Source organism: Syngnathus typhle, linkage group LG22 (genome assembly GCF_033458585.1).
Source record: "Syngnathus typhle isolate RoL2023-S1 ecotype Sweden linkage group LG22, RoL_Styp_1.0, whole genome shotgun sequence".
In the NCBI taxonomy this organism is placed as follows: Eukaryota; Metazoa; Chordata; class Actinopteri; order Syngnathiformes; family Syngnathidae; genus Syngnathus; species Syngnathus typhle.
Window position 1 is genome coordinate 1,007,868 of NC_083759.1, and position 16,739 is coordinate 1,024,606.

Sequence of the window (16,739 nt, forward strand, 5' to 3'; positions counted from 1 at the left end):
GTTATTATATTAAGGAAGTCAACTGACAACATCCAAGGGTATTTTTTGTTTATTCTTTGAAAAGAAAGCACAGTCACAGGTTTTAAGGTCAAATCAATGTGCATAAACAAATATTTATTAAATATGTCTACTTGAAGCAGGAACCGATATCGGGCAATATGCTATGAAAGTGATCATTTAATTTATTACTTCACATCTGATGGTCTGTCAGAAAATGCGAATGTATGATTTATATTTGTGATGTATTTTTAAATCGTGTACGGAAAAGTCAAGCGCGACAAGTCCCTCGGCGCAAGGTTGGTTCAACCCGGAAACTTGCTGGTGAAGGAATTTCCGGTGACGTCAGAGCGACGGGCCTCCATTAGAACTGCAGCTGTTTGGAGAGAAACAACAACAACAAAAACGGGGCCGAGAGACGGAGCGGCCAACAGTGACAGTCCGCTCCGAGCTCGACCGACGCGGCCTCCAGTCTGGAAGTTGAGCCTCCTTTTCCCACCCGGAGCACCGCCGGCTTCTAACCACGGCCGCTCTCGGTGAGGAAACTCTGGCCTCCGCTTCCTCCTCCTCCGACTCGGACACCGGCGGAGCGTCGCCGCCCCCGCGGAAGAAGCACCGAGCCTCGGCGGCGGAGGGAGCAGGAGAGCCCGGGGCTTCAGCGGTTGTGCCAGGCCTTGCCGGAGTTGTCTTGGGTCTCGGAGCCACATCGACCATCCACTTTAACCGCAGCGCCGTCGGCCACGTGAGCAGTAGCACCATGCAGGCGAACGGAGCGGGGCGAGAATCGGCCGAGCTTTCCTGCCTGGGCGCCGCACAGAACAGCGAGTCGTCGTCGTCGTCGTCGGCGGCGGCAGCGGCGGCTGGCGGTGATGGTGGTGGGGCGCACTCCAACGGCTTGCTTCGGCTGCTTCTCTCCCCCGCGGACAACGGCAACGGCGTGGGCACCAGCAACGGCTCCTCGTCGTCCACCGCCACCGCTTGCGGGACCTCTGCCGCGGCCTCCTCTGGCTCGGAGGTGGGCTCGTTGAAGAAGAAGAAGCGGTTGTCGCAAGCGGAGGAAGATGTCATCCGGCTTATAGGGCAACATCTCCACGGACTGGGGCTCAAGTAAGTTGCGTGATCTTGTCATGTTTATTTCGTTTTTTTTTAAAGTGCGACACGGTGGCCGCTTGTCTCGATCGCTAGCTCTTCGTGCGCCTTGACTGGCACAAACGTGGGGGGATGGGTCCAAACGTTTCACTGGTTCGCTCTTCGCAAAGAAGGCAAGAAGAAGGCAAAGGGGTCCATCTTGCACAATAACACTTAGCCGGTTAGCATGCTAACCAGCCCCAGTCTTCCCTCACCTGCCGTGTTTACACTACAAACACAACACTTGGCATAGAAATGCACATTGCAACCACACAAGCTCGGCGGGTTTGAAGTCTTGTTATTATTTTTTTTGTTATCACGACTTTTTGTGGCTTTTCTGTCATTTCTGTACATGACATCATCTCTCGTCAGTAACGTTTAGCCATGTTTTTGGTTTAGCTAATTATGCAAGCTTTAAGGGTTGTGCTTTTCCGACATTTCGGTTGTCACTGGCGATAATGTCACATTTCTGAGGCGGAGTGAGAAGTGGATTTTAAGACTCCGTTTACAAGGAATTCGTGACAAATCCTACCCCCCTAAAATGCAGTTTGAGAATGTATTCCTTTTCTTTCATCCTCACTAGTAAGATAATTCAGCACACGAGTTGATCAGCAGGTTTCATCGCAAAGTGGCCATCTTTGTAAACATGGTCACATTAGTTATGGTGACTCATGGCGCATACATTATATCAAGGTGGTGCCTCGTTTTCCCTTTTCCCTGTGTAGTCAGACGGTGGACCTGCTGATGCAGGAATCGGGCTGCAGGCTGGAGCACTCGTCGGCCAGCAAGTTCCGCAACCGTGTTATGGAAGGCGAGTGGGACAAGGTCAGTTTGCCGGGGATAACCATCTTAGTCGGTGGTGGTGGTGGGGGGGGGGCTAAGTTGTTATTGTACACACTCACAGGCCACAACATACATATTGACATCCCTCGTAAAGCTGAGGTGCCCCCCTTGTCCACCCAGCCCACCGACACCGCGAGTGTGAAAACTGCTGCGCTCAGCGTTTTTCCCTTTTGTTTTGGTCCAGGCTGAGAATGATCTCAATGAACTGAGAGCACTGATGCATTCGCCCAACGCCATTGTGGTAAGCGGCCTCGTCGCAAACCTGAAGCGGGGCTCCATGAATACGCTCTGGGGCTTCTGGAAGGGTTCGAACCCGCGCAGAGCTCGCGTTTGTTGTTGCTGCTTCCGGAATGTTTTTCCGTATAGTGCGATGACAAGATACTTTGCTCCGTTGGTCAAATGTTTGGACACTTGACTGAATTACAAAATGTGGGTAGCCACGGAGACAGGCCGAGGCTTCAAGGGTTGTTGTTTTTTTTTTCCCCCCCAGCGTATGAAGTTCTTGCTGCTGCAGCAGAAATATTTGGAGTACCTGGAAGATGGTAAAGTCCTGGAGGCTCTGCAGGTGCTCCGCGGGGAGCTGACGCCGCTCAAGTACAACACGGACCGCATCCACGTGCTAAGCGGGTACCACTCTGCCGTTCTTAAGCGCTCCAACATAAGTCCGCGCACCCCACTGAGGTTCTTCCCCCTGCGCCAGGTATCTCATGTGCAGCCACGCCGAGGATCTAAGGGCCAAGGCGGAGTGGGAGGGCAAAGGCGCGGCCTCCCGCTGCCGACTGCTGGACAAGTTACAAAGTGAGGGCGCCGCCATTTTGTCTCCTCGCCGCTCCCGAGCGGAGGCCTAAGAGCGTTTGTTTCTTGCCTGCAGCGTACCTGCCGCCGTCGGTGATGCTGCCCCCGCGCCGGCTGCAGAACCTCCTGCGGCAGGCGGTGGAGCTGCAGAGGGACCGCTGTCTCTACCACAACACCAAGCCGGACGACAGTCTGGACTCGGTGTCGCTGCTCGCCGATCACGTCTGCAGCAGGTCCGCGCTCGCTTGCTCGCGGCCCTTGTTTTGTCAAATGGGGGAAAAAAACTAACCCTAACCCTCTGTGTTGCCCCACAGGAAGCAGTTCCCATGTTACACGCAGCAGATTCTGACTGAGCACTGTAACGAAGTTTGGTTCTGCAAGTTCTCAAACGACGGCACCAAGCTGGCCACCGGCTCCAAAGACACCACCGTCATCATTTGGCAGGTGGACCCGGTGCGTAGACGCAAACAACACACACTTCTAGCGTCAATGTTACCGGGGCAAACGTGACTGTGATGCCGTTGCGAACGCAGGAGAGCCACCAGCTGAAGCTGCTGCGGACTCTGGAGGGTCACGCCTACGGGGTCTCCTACCTGGCCTGGAGCCCCGACGACACCTACCTGATTGCCTGCGGACCGGACGACTGCTCCGAGCTGTGGCTCTGGAATGTTCAGGTAAGCAAGCGCCCGTGTTTTTGCGTTTACCCCGAGCGCCAAACCACTTTTTTGTTTCTTCCCTGCGCCCGTCATTCCGCCTTTTGACCAGACGGGAGAGCTGCGCACCAAGATGTCGCAGTCCCACGAGGACAGTTTGACCAGCGTGGCCTGGAACCCGGACGGCAAACGCTTCGTCACGGGAGGCCAGAGGGGGCAGTTCTACCAATGCGTACGTCCGGCTCATGTGCCAGTCGGGTCCCTGAAAGGGAAAAAAAAAAGTCTCTTGACCCTTTGCTGTGCTATGTGTGTCCTCAGGATCTGGACGGCAACCTGCTGGACTCGTGGGAGGGTGTGAGAGTGCAGTGCTTATGGTGCCTGAGCGACGGCAGGACGGTGCTGGCCTCGGACACCCACCAACGTATCCGGGGCTACAACTTTGAGGACCTCGCCGACAGAAACATGTACGCAAACGGCCCCAAATAGCGAACCAAACGAAGATCTTTGCCGACGGTGTCAAATGATCCTACTTTGCCGCGATTTGATTTTATTTGCAGAGTCCAGGAGGACCATCCTATCATGTCTTTTACTGTTTCCAAGAACGGAAGATTAGCTGTGTTAAATGTAGCAACTCAGGTGAGCAAGAAGTTCGTCCTCTCGTCCAACTGCCGTCTGGCGGCCGCTAACGGAGGTTTGACCGTCCGCCAGGGAGTGCACTTGTGGGACCTACAGGACCGAGTGCTGGTCAGAAAATACCAAGGCGTCACGCAGGGCTTCTACACCATCCACTCCTGCTTCGGAGGACACAATGAAGACTTTATTGCTAGCGGCAGCGAAGGTGCAGTACGCGTGCTGTTTTAACCTTTAGTACCGACTCTTACCACAAGGTGGTGCAGTTGCTTCTCAACCGGGCAGTCAGTCGTTGTCGATGCCTAGTCACCGCTGGTTGCTTGCGTTTCCTCCGCCGCAGACCACAAAGTGTACATTTGGCACCGGCGGGGCGAGCTTCCCATCGCCGAGTTGACGGGCCACACGCGCACCGTCAACTGCGTCAGCTGGAACCCGACCGTGCCGGGGCTCATGGCGTCCGCCTCGGACGACGGCACGGTGCGCGTCTGGGGGCCGGCGCCTTTTCTCGACTCGCAAGAGGCGGACACGCTCAACGGTACGTGTCGGGGGCAATTTCTCATTTTCCAAAGCCGCGTTCAGACGTATGAACGTGATGTTGTGTCTCCTCAGAGAACGGCAGTACCATGGACAGTTGATGGACACTTCTCTCCCAAGAAGCCACCAGTACTCCTCCGTAAATATCAATCTTAGCACCCGCCCAAAACATACGTCGAGGCAAAAAAAAAAAAAAGAAAGCCAAGACAAAAGAAAGAGACTGACACCGGGATGCAGGAGTGTCTCGAAGGACCTTGATGATGGCCAATTTGGTGTCCTCATCTAAAAAAAGAAAAAGCGAGGACATAGCCCCTCCCCCCCACGACCGAGTGAGCAGCAGAGCCCCGCAACCTCCCCGCAACCCGCTTCCACACCACTTGGCAGTCCACGTCTTGTCATTGGATGACGCCGCCGTTTGGGTGGAATTGCACCGTCAACCTAAAATGCACAATCGGCTTCTCGGCTGAACTTCGATTGATCTTCTCACAGCTTGTGTTGTGATTTTTGCCGTTCAACAAATGATGCAAAAAAGGAAGTTGCAGTTCAGCCGAAGCTTTTTATGCCAATGGGCCCTCAGAAGAAGAACAGCGAAGAACAACACATTAGGTACAGTGGTGTTGTGGGCTCACTAAACCCCCCCCCAAGCCCACCTTCGTAAGTTACGTACAGTACAATACTGTTGAGTGGAATTTTTCTTATGGAAAAATACGTGTTGAGATGATCCGAGCGTGTTCGCTGATTGAATGAGTGAGAGGCAAGGCAACACTCTTGTGCATTTTAGGTTGCTTTTGGAAATTTCACTCAAAATGCCCAACATAGTTTATTATTGTCATGTCGACTTTCCCCCCCCCTTCTCATTACAGCACGAAACGTTTACAGTGGGGTTTTTTTTGCAACCGACAACCCGAGCGTCAATTTTGTCCTTGGGTGAGCCTCATCTCGAATCCACTTTAGCATTTCTGACAAAACAAGCAAGGACGGTCCGAGCCAAACTCCCGCCCCCCTCCTCACCCACTGCGCCCACCCACCCCCCTTTCTTTTTTTTTTTGATATTCACTGCTGCTGCACAATCGCATCCATCAAACGAGGAGGATGCCGCATATCAGTGTGCATGTGTGTGCGCGCGTGTGCCGAGGAAGAGGCCATTCACTTTGGTGACAAACTGTGACCTGCCGCCAAAAAAAAAAACGTTTCGTGTGTGCGTGGGTTCGAGTGGGTTCAGTTCACACCAGCAAAAACATTATGCCCCCTTCCAAGCCTTCTTAATCCCACAGTCAAAAGTTATCCAAAGCCCTCGGGACCTCGATCTGTGGAACAAAACCGTAATACTTGAGAGCCATTTTGTATTATTACTATTTTTTTTTTTTTTTTTTAAATCTGGGATTTATAATTCTAATTTTACACTAACTTCACGTGGCATTGGACGTTGACAGAAGTTGGAATAAAGACAGTTATTATTTTTAAACGGATGTCGACGATTATACCGAAGGGAAAGAAACAACTTGCAGTTTCTAAAAGACAACTGCTCCAAAAAAAAAAAAAAAAACCTCGACCGTTTTCCTTATAGTCATTCATTTGCTGTAAAGTGGGCAATTTGATTGAATTCTTCCCCCAATGACTGATTTTTCTTATTTTATTTTTTCTCCCAAATTTGCCCGTCTGTCCGCCAGTCGTTTCCATAGGTCAGCCTCCATTCAAAAGCTTTCTTGGCCCCTTTTTCGGGGTCGGTGACGTCGATTTTTGCCACGGACTGGGATACAGTTCAAAGGAATGAGAAAAGTTTCCAAAACAGTGCTTTTCTGTCTTGTTTTTATTGAATATTTTGTTATTTTATTATTATTTTTTCCACATATTATATCTCCCCCCCTTGTATGATCATATTAAAGTATAACCAGATATTTGGACTCTTTCTTTTGTTTTCTGTTCTTTTTTTTTTGGTTTTGACACTAAACAAATACGCACAGTAACACCGGTTTGGAAGCGAAAATCCCATCAGGTTGAAAATAGCCACCCCTCGCCTTTAAAACGAAAACAAACACGGGTTGCTCGTGCATGTGCGTGTAGCGGACTGATGTCTCTGTGTGCCATTCTCCCATGTTTGTCAAAGCCAAACCATTTGCAAAGGGATGTTTCAAAACGCGGTCCGGTCGCAGCTCATTCCAAATCCTGGACAGCAGAATGGATTTCAAAATGGGGAGCTATTATTCTGTATCTTTTTGTACTCTTTTTCCTCACTAGTTAATAGTCACACTAGTAAGTTCTGCTAGTGCCTCGAATTGACTCACTGGTGAGGACATCAAGTGTACAAGGACAGGAACCCAGATGACAAGGAATTATTGCGATAAATACTTCCGCCATACGTTGTCTGTATGCAATCTGTTGTCTCCTCTTGTTGATTTGAGATTCATTCTGATTTCATGTCTAGACATTTGGATGGAGGGGTACCAAGGGCTTACTGGAGCATCTTTTAAGTTCCTCGAGCGTGGGGTGGGAGGTGTGCGCGCACGCGCGTGTCTTTTTTTCTGTGCGTGTGCATGTGCAAGGGGTGTGTGGGCGTCCACGTGGTATTTGCAGTTGTGATTGTATTGTTTTGTATTGTTGTGTAGGAAAAGTGTCATGTATGCCTATTTTCAATAAAGTATTCAGGGTTTTGAAAAACAACAAAAAGATGACCCTAACAGATTTTATGGCCTGAGGACGATCAATTTGTTTTGTTTTGGGGGAGGAGCGTCTGTACGTTTTGATGACGTAGAGAGTGACGTCTGAGATCCCAACAAGCCCCGCCCCTATCGTCATATTTCAGTTGCCCAGCCGCTGTTCTCGGTGTAAACTCTCGAGCACCGCGCGCGACAGACATGGCGGCGGCTCCGTTAGCCCACTTCGACGAGGAATGGCAGGACTTCAACGAGTTCAAGGAGTCGCCCGCGGATCTGGACCAGCTCAACTCCAACTTGGTGCTGCCCGACGACGAAGCTCCGGCGGTCACCGAGGGCCCGGAGGATCTGTCCGACCTGGACAACAGTTTCTCCGGGGAGATCTGTAGCTTCCAGTCCATGGAGGACCTCGTCCACGACTTCGATGCAAAGCTGAGCGTGTGCTTCCGGAACTACACCACCACCACGGAGCACATAGCCCCCATTAAACCCATCACGGATGAGGATTATCTGAAGGACGACGAGTGAGTGGCAATTTAATTTCGCTTTTGAATACATTTTCCCCCTCAACGTCATCGTTAGCCTGACCACTAGCTAGCGGAGAGTAGATTAGCTTAGCCTCAAGCAAGGTACTGCAAACACAACCTCGCTCGATTAAGATAGCATATCTGTTGTATCAATGGAGGCGAATGCTTTAGTTGCCTTCTCTTTTTTAACTCCTGATTGTTGTGTGACTCTACTGCCACGTTACCTAAAAGTACCCCAAGTAGTATTTTTGCTCCTTTTAAAAAAAAAAGTACAAATTGTATAGCTTGTGTCAAATGTCAACAATGATCTGATATAAATGGTAGTCGTGTCACCTTCCCGATTTAAATATTCCAATTTTTGTCTCACTTGATGTGACCTTTTTGGAGAGCCAAACTTTGCTCAAATGTGTGCGTATGCCCATTTTGATAACTGCATTAGTTTCCATCTGCACACCAAGTAGTGTCCTGGCACCATTTCCTTTCCCGTGATCCCAAATGAGTCAAAAGGATGAGCGGTGGGCCAGGGTGGGATGGCTGCCAGTTCACCCCGGTGATGGGGTTGGTGGTTGTTTGTTGCCATAGCTGGTTGAAACGGCGCGGCACATGCCAACATAGCCCTCAAAGGTCAGCCCTGTCCCACGTTCTGGTCAGACACTTTTTGGCTCTTATCCCCTTCAAACTGCTCTAGCATGACAAGACCAGATCTGATCTGATATTTTGCAAGACTTCAGCCCCAAAAGAGGGAAGTCCGCTCAGTGTATATTTCCAAATTGAAGCAGCAGCGGGGACCTAACCCAAATTTGACTGTGCCGTGGTCTGTCAAATTTCCCGCAGTTGAACGAGTTGACTGACAAACTAAGATGAAGCAATGAGGTTTATAAGGAAAATGTGGGGGCTGAAGACAAATCCGGCGTGTATCCGCATGAATACACCAAAGGAGAAAATACTGCCGCCTCGCAATGTCTAACACTGATTATTTTGGTTGAAAGCAGTGAAACTAATTGGGTATATTTTTTTGGCAGGCGCTTGTCGCTCAAGGCACCACCAAATAAGCCCTTGCCCCACATACAGCAGCGGCGCTTGCTCGCTCGCTCGCTCGCTCGACACCTCGGGGAAAAGCGTGGACGTTACGTAAACAAGCGAGCCAGCGACAACACAAACGAGGCGATGATGCTTATAGGATGCGTCAGCTTTCATTAGCGATCTTTTTTATTTTGTATTTGATTTCTTATTTTACTTTTATCGCCCAAAAAATACAAGATATAATATAGCCCTTTTTTTTGCAGGATGTGGAACACTCTGACGGACAACTACGGCAACGTGATGCCGGTGGACTGGAAGACGTCACACACGCGCTCGCTTCACCTACCCGCCCTCAACCTCAACCAGCGGCAGGTAGCCACGCCCCCTTGCGTCATCCCCCGTTTGCTCGGACCAATTTGATTGACCCGATTTGCGTGTTCCTCCTCGGGCAGAAGGTCGACAACCAGTGGTTGGATCTGTCGGACGACGAGGAGCTGCGGGAGCAGATGGACATGCACTCCATCATCGTCTCCTGCGTGGACGACGAGCCGCTCTTCACCGCCGAGCAGGTGATCGAGGAGATCGAAGAGATGATGCAAGAGTCCCCCGACGATGACGACAGTCCTTCCCACTCCGACCTGTCCGTGCTCTCCCGGGACCTGAAGCGCTCGGTCTCTGACACTAGCTACGAGGACCGTAAGTTTCACCTGCGCCTTTTTTTGGCAGCTCTCCAGCGCGGCCTAATGAGGCCAGAGGTCACCGCAAGTCACGCGGCCGCCCTTCTTACATAACGCAAGCAAGGCCACGCTTGCGTAATACGCTCGCTCGAAGGCTTTCCGCACGGTTGAGCGCCCCTGGATGACTTAACGGGCAAAAGAAATTCGCGTGTGAAACGAAATGTGCCCGTTCTCGTGTTCAGGCCTGCGTCAGCTGTCCGTGTCGGAGCTGAGCGAGACGCTGGAGGAGGTGGAGACGGCCATCCAAAGCTTCAGCGAGGAGTTGGTGCGGGCGCTGGCGCTGCGGGACGAGCTGGAGTACGAAAAGGAGGTGCCGCTCGACCGCGCGCCCTTTTGGTCCCGCCTCGTACGGTGTCGTCATTTGCAAATTGCTGCGGCAGGTGAAGAACAGCTTCATCTCGCTGCTCATCGACGTCCAGAACAGGCAGAAGGAGCAGCGCGAGCTGCTGCGCAAGAAGAAGAAGATCCGTAGCAGCGCGGCGGCGGCGGTAGCCAACGGCCAGCGCGGCGTGGTGCCGGGCACGGTGAGAGGCGGGGCCCGAACCGGGCGTGGTCGCCAGCCGTCTGTCCTCATCTGTCTTTCCTCTTGCTTCTTTCCTTCAACTCGTCATAGCGCCTCACTCTGGAGGGACTCTCCAATGTCATACAAAATGGCCTCCGGCAAACTTTTGGTACCGCAGGAGGGGACAAACAGGTGCCCTCCCCTCTCTTTCTTTCTTTCCTTCTTTCTCTTACCTCCCGCTTTATTTCCCCCCCCCCCCCCCTCCCGAGCATGCTTGGTTTTTTTTTTTCTCCAGATGCACCGGGCATCATTTTTTGTTTTTAACTTTGCTGCTTGCAACTTTGCTTTTCGTGCACTGTGCTTGCGCTCCTTCAAGAGCTTTGAGACCCAGAAAAGAGAAATGGGACAGAACACCCACAGGTCAAAGACGCATCTATTTCTTTTTCTAATCTGTACCTCGTCATTCTTCTGTCTCAGTACCTGACCACGGTGATCCCCTATGAGAAGAAAATGGGCTCCCCCGCAGTGGAAGACCTCCAGATCCTAACAAAGAGTGAGTCCGTCCGTCCGTCTGTCCGCTTTTGCCCAGTTGTATTAACCCTCACCACTCATTGTGCATCAGTTCTACACGCCATGAGGGATGACAGCGAGAAGGTTCCTGCCCTGCTCACAGATTACATCCTCAAAGGTACACACACACACATCACCTGGTACTTTCTGGTTCTCCAAAAGGCAGGTACATGTCAGCCAAAGCTAGAGGCATATAAAATATATTCCTTGCTTAAAACAATCATAAAGGTTTTATTCAAAGTGGTCATTGTTAATCATTTGTTGTGTAGCCAATATAAAAAAAAAATTATACATGAAAATAGACAGTGTTATGTCGCTAATGAAATGGTCCAATACTGCCCCCTGGCGGCAGCCAGTGGAAGTACCCGAGCCCACTCTTGCCTTCAGTTGGTGCTCTTTCCACACTTTGACTGTGCCTTCCTTGTCTCTCGCCCGTGCCGCCGCTTTGCGCTTTGGCCAGCTCTGGTATGAGACCCCGAGGTTTGTAACGAACTCTTCACCTCCACGCTTTCTCTCCGGTGGGCCTGGGCGATTTGGCGCCAAACTAAAATCTCTGCACTTTTAGCCACAAAATACCATTTCTGAATCGGCAAAATTAGTGAATCGCCCAGGCCCGCACTCAGGTTGGCTTTTCTTCCATGTATTTTTGGTCCACTTTCATTTCCACCCCACCCAAGAGAGCGTAGCATCCCTTTAGCGCTAGCAGGCACTAGCAGCTGATCACCGCTTGTCGTGGTTTTCTCACCTCACGCTCATCTCACCCGTCGAGTTGTTCTGCTACCGCCACGACAAACTCAGCCTTTCATCTCCTCTTGTGCTTTGTCCGCAGTTCTTTGTCCCACGTAAAAATGCAAAATGATCCACAAGCTCTCTGGAGCGACGTCGCAAAGAACCTTCCAGAACTTTTCAACAAAGACTTTCTAACCTTTTTATGTTTTTACCTGGACATTGAGTTGGACTATCCCAATTCTCCGTGGACGCTAACCAGTATTACTCATCACAATGATCTTTAATGGACTATTTTTTTTTCCTCCCCCCCAAGAAGGGAAAGACTCCAGTTAGCCTCAGACTGACCTTAGCATCTGGCAAACTCTGCTAAGTTGAATGCGGCAAGGAAATATTTTTGTCTCTGATGCAGAAAGGAAAGGCAGACGAACAAGCAAACTCGGTCGTGTCATCTGTGTTTAGTTGTTTGCACGCTTCGGATCGTAGCTAGCACTTGTCTTTGTAGTGGTCCGCTCATGTCGTGTTTTAGCGCTTTTAGCTAGTTAGCATGCGTCGTTATTGTTCGCCCCCACCTTAACTAAGGATTTTTTTTCCCTGTAAAATGTTTGCACATTAACGCTCAAGAGTTGCTGGCCACATTCTGGCAGCTTTTTTTTTTTTTTCTAAATAGCAAGAGTCACCCGGCAGTTGAACGTATTCCAATGGCTACGTAGTTTACAAAGCGAGCTACGATCGGGTCCGTTAGCACTCTCAGGTACGACCGTCAGCATCTTCAGTCGTATTACGGCGTCCGCGTAGTCAACCCGGCATTGAAATTTCCCAAGAAAGAGAACAAAAAGGCTTGCGTGTGCGCTTTTGAACGTTTGAAATGAGATTCTGTGTAAACTGTGACGTGCCACTAGCACTTTACCGCCACGCGTACTTTTCTCCTTTGGCGTATTTTTATTCAAAGACATTTTTGGAAATTCTCAGTCTTGCGCGTGAAATCCAAATCAGGTCCATTTCAGGTCATGGAAATATTTTGCTAGAACCCGATGAGAAGAAAGGAATTTAGTTTTTTAATAATGAGACGTCAATGCTCCCTTTAAAGTACAATTTTAGAGATTTATATTTTATATGCAAGACGAGCAACAGTCACAAAAAAAGAGAGAAAGACTGCCTTTGTAAAATCTTTGTTTTTTAACTCGACTGTTTTTAATTTTAAAATTCCACCCCAGTTGTGGGAGGTCTGTTTATTCTCGTGGTACTGCAGTATATTAATTTATTGTTTTGTCATTTATTTTTGGTGACATTCTATCGACTGTAATGGTTTTGTGGCAGCGTTGCACCTCATTTCAATTAAAATGAGAAGAACTACATTTTCTACGCTTCTTTTTTTTGAACTTATCCTCTCATTGCTGTCAAGTCAATCTGCAGGTTTCACGCTGCCCTTGATTTGGGATGGCAGTGAGTCACAAGTTGGTGTCTGTAAACATGGTGTGCTCCTTCCTGACGGTGCTGAAGCCTTTCACGCTGTCCACAAACTCCTCGTCGTCCATAAACTGGAGGAAAGGAGGGAGGCAGGTGATCCCAAGCCATTTGAGCATTTGAAGAGTGAAAGATGGCTCACCATGCCGCTATCATGGCCCCACGCCTCCCCCAATGACTTTTTGTCCATCACCTGGCTGACACTGCGCCTCAAGGAAGTCTCGCCTCCTCCTTTGTCACCTGCGCGTTTGGCCTCCAGCTCCTCCTAGTGGCCGGGAAGACATCAGAAAGGTGGTCACCGTGGCGACACAGGTACACAAGCATTACCTCCATCTTGATGGTGAAAGACTTGAGCGTCACACTGCTGACCACACCCGCCGTGTCGAACTGAAATTGGAGTTCCAACAATATGTTGCTGTGCCGTATGCGTTACAGTAGCAGTGGCACCAAAGATGCTAGTTTTACTTAGCCTGTCTGCAAAAAAACATCTTAACATCTTTGTTTTGCCAAATTAGGTTCTGCTACTTTTGCTTGCCCGTCGCACCAAGACAGAGTTGCTGGCTGGATAGACAGCCAGGGGATGTCGCTTCTGCATGGCCGCCAAGGGGGGTCTCTCTCTGGTCAGGGGGGCTTTCTTCAACACCTGCCACACATTTGATTGGCTGTCTCGGAAGGTGGCGAAGGAAGTGAGCGGTGAAAGTGGCCACCTGACCTTGTGGAGGGCCACGGCCAGGGCCACGGCCATCAGCATCAGGGCCACGGCCCCCATCGCCACCATGAACCACAGCTGCTGGGAAACCGGCGTGGCCTGGTCCACCTCTGCACGCTCGCCTCCCATTGGTCCCTCTGGAGGGCCGGGGCTCGCTGGATATGGAGTGAATGCAAAATGAAAGTTCATGTTCACAGCCGCTGCATCACATATTTGAGAAGTGTCTACTCACTTGCGTTGTGGTCCAGGTTTGCGCATCAGAATGTGGAAGAGCAGCTGGGCCTCCGGTACGCTGCCTGTTGCCGCATTGAAGTGACGTGTCAAATTTCACTTTTTTAAAAAACCAACTCCTCTTAGCGAGTAGGTGTGCTCCGCCATTGCATGGCCCTTTGCTTCTTGTCTCTTCTTTGGATCTCCATAACAACCAACCAGCAGGTGTCGGCTTACCCGGGGAAAACGATACCACCCTGGAGTCCTTAGAAACCAGAGACTCATTTGCAGCTCCAACCATGGTCTCTCGATCACCGTATAAAGTTAAAAGCCATTTTGCCTTACTGTATGTTCGGTATTATTGGAACTAAGATTGTGCAACTAGAAAATGCAATTTCTGGAGAAATGAAGGCGAAAACTATGAATAACTTCTTTGGGGAATGTTGCCGAATGATGTTGAAACGAGTGGAATTACTTGAGAAATGAAGACAATTTTGGAGAAATTGTGGTGAATTTCAAAATTGAAAGTTTGGAATATTTGGTTAGTGGGAAGTAGGCAAACTATTATGTATTTATGCCGTTCACTGACGGATCCGTTGATGCTCGAGGGGAAGGAAGGCAGTTCACCCTAGTGAACGATTCGTTCAAAAGAACGAATATTTTCAGTGAACGAATCACTTCCTACAGTGATTCGTTCTTCTTTCAGTTCATATGACTTCAACCAGTAGGTGTCAGTAATGCCCATTGAAGCTGGTGCCACCTCGCCGTAAAAGAAAACGAAGAAAAAGGCCTGTCACGTGGTACGCGATTGTGCAAAGCGCCATTGGACGAGCAGGCGCAGGAAATTTGAATTGCCGGATGTGACGTCATGAAGCGGGAACGGCGCGTGCTCAAGGGAAGTTGTCATATACGGGTGCGGACGCGCGGGCGGGCCCTTTCTCAGGTAAGCTAACATGCTAGTAAATGTTTGTCGTTCGTTGGCGTTTCTCACGACGGACGCCTTGTTTGTTTGTTGCAAGATTCAAGGCGAGTTCTCAAATGCAGGCGCCACCGACCGTGTGGCCGTTTCTCAGGTAAGCTAACATGCTAGTAAATGTTTGTCGTTCATTGGCGTTTCTCACGACGGACGCCTTGTTTGTTTGTTGCAGGATTCAAGGCGAGTTCTCAAATACAGGCGCCACCGACCGTGTGGCGGTTTCTCGGGTAAGCTAATATGCTATCAAATGTTTGTCGTTCATCGTTTATTCTCACGACGGACGCCTTGTTTGTTGCAGGATTCAAAGCGAGTTATCTAATACAGGCGCCACCGACCGTGTGGCGGTTTCTCGGGTAAGCTAATATGCTATCAAATGTTTGTCGTTCATCGTTTATTCTCACGACGGACGCCTTGATTGTGTGATGCAAGCTTTTCACACTCGTGACGGCCCCCGCAACTGTCGTTTTGCCGCTACAGTATTTCAAATCTCTTTGGCGTTTTGTTTCTTCAAATTAACAATGTTGCATTACATATCGTGTGCTATTTCCGTGTTATGCAAACTGACTGTGACGAATCTGTTACGTCATGTTCAAATCTATTCCAAGATGGCGCCCGCCCCCCCAACAAACATTTGCGAGTGTGATTTTCTCCCGCCATTTTTGAGTGAGTTGATGGATGTTAACATTAATATACTATAATTTGGATACTTGTCATTATTATAACCCATTACAATATACTAATAATTGTATTTTTATTTTAAATTTAAAACTGTAGTTTATGTATAATTGTTGCAAAAATATCATTCCATTGCCACTCTACTCAATGTCTACAAGTGTTGCAATAATTTGTGTTTGTGTTTTGTAGCGCTCATAAAGGCCTCCCAGCTAGCACCCTTCTATACAAAGCAAGCAGGATGCTCCTGAGCCATCTCAGTGATGTTGAGGATGCTGAGGAAGAGTAGTCCCAAATCAGGTGAAAGCCCGTTGGTGTAAAGTTTAATCTGACTGTAAATGTGATCACTTTTACCAATTGCACCATTTGTACTTTTCAAGGTTTTTTTTTTTTTTTGATGAAGCCGGTGAGAAGTCACACCCATCAACCTCCCTGATGGCAGAGCTGTGCTTTACCATTAGCCAGACCAGGCAACTGCCTGGGGCAAGGCCACTAGGGGGCTCTCTTATTTATCCATTTTTACATTTGGCACTTGTCCCCTGTATTCTTGCACTCTCGTACGCTGCTGTGACAAGTAAATTTCCATGTTGTGGAATAAAGTTGTATCAATCAATTGTTTGTATTGTAGTGTTTGTATTGTATGGTATTGTATGTATTGTATTGTATGGTAGTGTACGGTAGGGTATTGTATGTATTCTATGTCCTTCCATCCATCCATCTTCCGCTTATCCGGGGGTCGGATCGCAACGACAGCAGCTTTAGAGGAAACTCCCAGACTTCCCTCTCTCCAGCCACTTCATCCAGCTCATCGCAGGGGATCCCACGACGTTCCCAGGCCAGCTGAGAGACAGACATGTATTGTACTGTACTGTATTGTTTTGTACTTTATTGTATTGTTTTGTACTGTCTGTATTGTATTGTACTGTCTTGTATTATGCTGTCTTGTATTATGCTGTCTTGTATTGTGCTGTCTTGTATTGTGCTGTCTTGTATTGTGCTGTCTTGCCTTGCGCTGTCTTGCCTTGCGCTGTCTTGCCTTGCGCTGTCTTGTCTTGCCTTGTGCTGTCTTGCCTTGTGCTGTCTGCATTGTATTGCCTTGTGCTGTCTTGCATTGCCTTGTGCTGTCTTGCCTTGTGCTGTCTGCATTGTATTGCCTTGTGCTGTCTGCATTGTATTGTCTTGTGCTGTCTGCATTGTATTGTCTTGTGCTGTCTGCATTGTATTGTCTTGTGCTGTCTGCATTGTATTGTCTTGTGCTGTATTGTGCTGTCTGCATTGTACTGTCTTGTACTGTCTTGTATTGTGCTGTCTGCATTGTATTGTACTGTCTTGTATTGTCTTGCATTGTGCTGTCTGCATTGTATTGTATTGTCTTGCATTGTACTG

General features: G+C 49.3%; 3 protein-coding genes across 8 annotated transcripts; 2 read left to right on the top strand and 1 right to left on the bottom strand.

The window, feature by feature from the left end:
* Positions 1-314: 314 nt before the first annotated feature.
* On the top strand, positions 315-6,478 carry wdr26b (WD repeat domain 26b). The gene is made up of 14 exons (XM_061270181.1): positions 315-1,104; positions 1,851-1,950; positions 2,153-2,209; positions 2,459-2,595; positions 2,669-2,766; positions 2,840-2,996; positions 3,078-3,216; positions 3,297-3,437; positions 3,529-3,648; positions 3,735-3,880; positions 3,974-4,052; positions 4,125-4,254; positions 4,387-4,581; positions 4,656-6,478. The coding sequence occupies exons 1-14, from the start codon at positions 755-757 to the stop codon at positions 4,679-4,681; spliced, it is 1,875 nt and encodes a 624-aa protein (XP_061126165.1). The 5' UTR covers positions 315-754; the 3' UTR covers positions 4,682-6,478.
* Positions 6,479-7,371: 893 nt separating this feature from the next.
* LOC133146674 (fasciculation and elongation protein zeta-2-like) lies at positions 7,372-15,966 on the top strand. Of its 5 annotated transcripts, XM_061270606.1 has the most exons (15): positions 7,373-7,758; positions 9,048-9,156; positions 9,237-9,480; positions 9,704-9,831; positions 9,902-10,045; positions 10,135-10,215; positions 10,501-10,576; positions 10,646-10,711; positions 11,423-14,648; positions 14,725-14,778; positions 14,854-14,908; positions 14,980-15,034; positions 15,287-15,344; positions 15,546-15,653; positions 15,734-15,966. In XM_061270606.1, the coding sequence occupies exons 1-9, from the start codon at positions 7,436-7,438 to the stop codon at positions 11,437-11,439; spliced, it is 1,188 nt and encodes a 395-aa protein (XP_061126590.1). In that variant the 5' UTR covers positions 7,373-7,435; the 3' UTR covers positions 11,440-14,648; positions 14,725-14,778; positions 14,854-14,908; positions 14,980-15,034; positions 15,287-15,344; positions 15,546-15,653; positions 15,734-15,966. The 5 variants fall into 5 exon arrangements, with proteins under 5 accessions (XP_061126591.1, XP_061126590.1, XP_061126589.1 ...); XM_061270605.1 differs by lacking the exon at positions 15,287-15,344; XM_061270608.1 differs by lacking the exons at positions 10,135-10,215; positions 15,287-15,344 and having other exon boundaries at positions 7,374-7,758.
* Positions 11,932-13,644, bottom strand: si:ch211-57i17.5 (usherin). Of its 2 annotated transcripts, XM_061270612.1 has the most exons (5): positions 13,499-13,644; positions 13,331-13,429; positions 13,114-13,173; positions 12,929-13,051; positions 11,932-12,860 (listed from the first exon to the last, which is right to left on the bottom strand). In XM_061270612.1, the coding sequence occupies exons 1-5, from the start codon at positions 13,622-13,624 to the stop codon at positions 12,771-12,773; spliced, it is 498 nt and encodes a 165-aa protein (XP_061126596.1). In that variant the 5' UTR covers positions 13,625-13,644; the 3' UTR covers positions 11,932-12,770. The 2 variants fall into 2 exon arrangements, with proteins under 2 accessions (XP_061126596.1, XP_061126594.1); XM_061270610.1 differs by having other exon boundaries at positions 13,331-13,644.
* Positions 15,967-16,739: the final 773 nt, after the last annotated feature.

Coding starts and splice junctions, on each gene's coding strand:
- wdr26b (XM_061270181.1), top strand. CDS start 755: ATGCAGGCGAACGGAGCGGGGCGAGAATCGGCCGAGCTTTCCTGCCTG. Junction 2,997..3,077: donor GCCGATCACGTCTGCAGCAG/GTCCGCGCTCGC, acceptor GTTGCCCCACAG/GAAGCAGTTCCCATGTTACA. Junction 4,053..4,124: donor TGTTAAATGTAGCAACTCAG/GTGAGCAAGAAG, acceptor ACCGTCCGCCAG/GGAGTGCACTTGTGGGACCT.
- si:ch211-57i17.5 (XM_061270610.1), bottom strand. CDS start 13,624: ATGGGAGGCGAGCGTGCAGAGGTGGACCAGGCCACGCCGGTTTCCCAG. Junction 13,174..13,330: donor CAGCCAGCAACTCTGTCTTG/GTGCGACGGGCA, acceptor CTCCAATTTCAG/TTCGACACGGCGGGTGTGGT. Junction 12,861..12,928: donor GGGGCCATGATAGCGGCATG/GTGAGCCATCTT, acceptor CCTTTCCTCCAG/TTTATGGACGACGAGGAGTT.
- LOC133146674 (XM_061270606.1), top strand. CDS start 7,436: ATGGCGGCGGCTCCGTTAGCCCACTTCGACGAGGAATGGCAGGACTTC. Junction 9,481..9,703: donor TGACACTAGCTACGAGGACC/GTAAGTTTCACC, acceptor TCTCGTGTTCAG/GCCTGCGTCAGCTGTCCGTG. Junction 9,832..9,901: donor AGCTGGAGTACGAAAAGGAG/GTGCCGCTCGAC, acceptor TTGCTGCGGCAG/GTGAAGAACAGCTTCATCTC.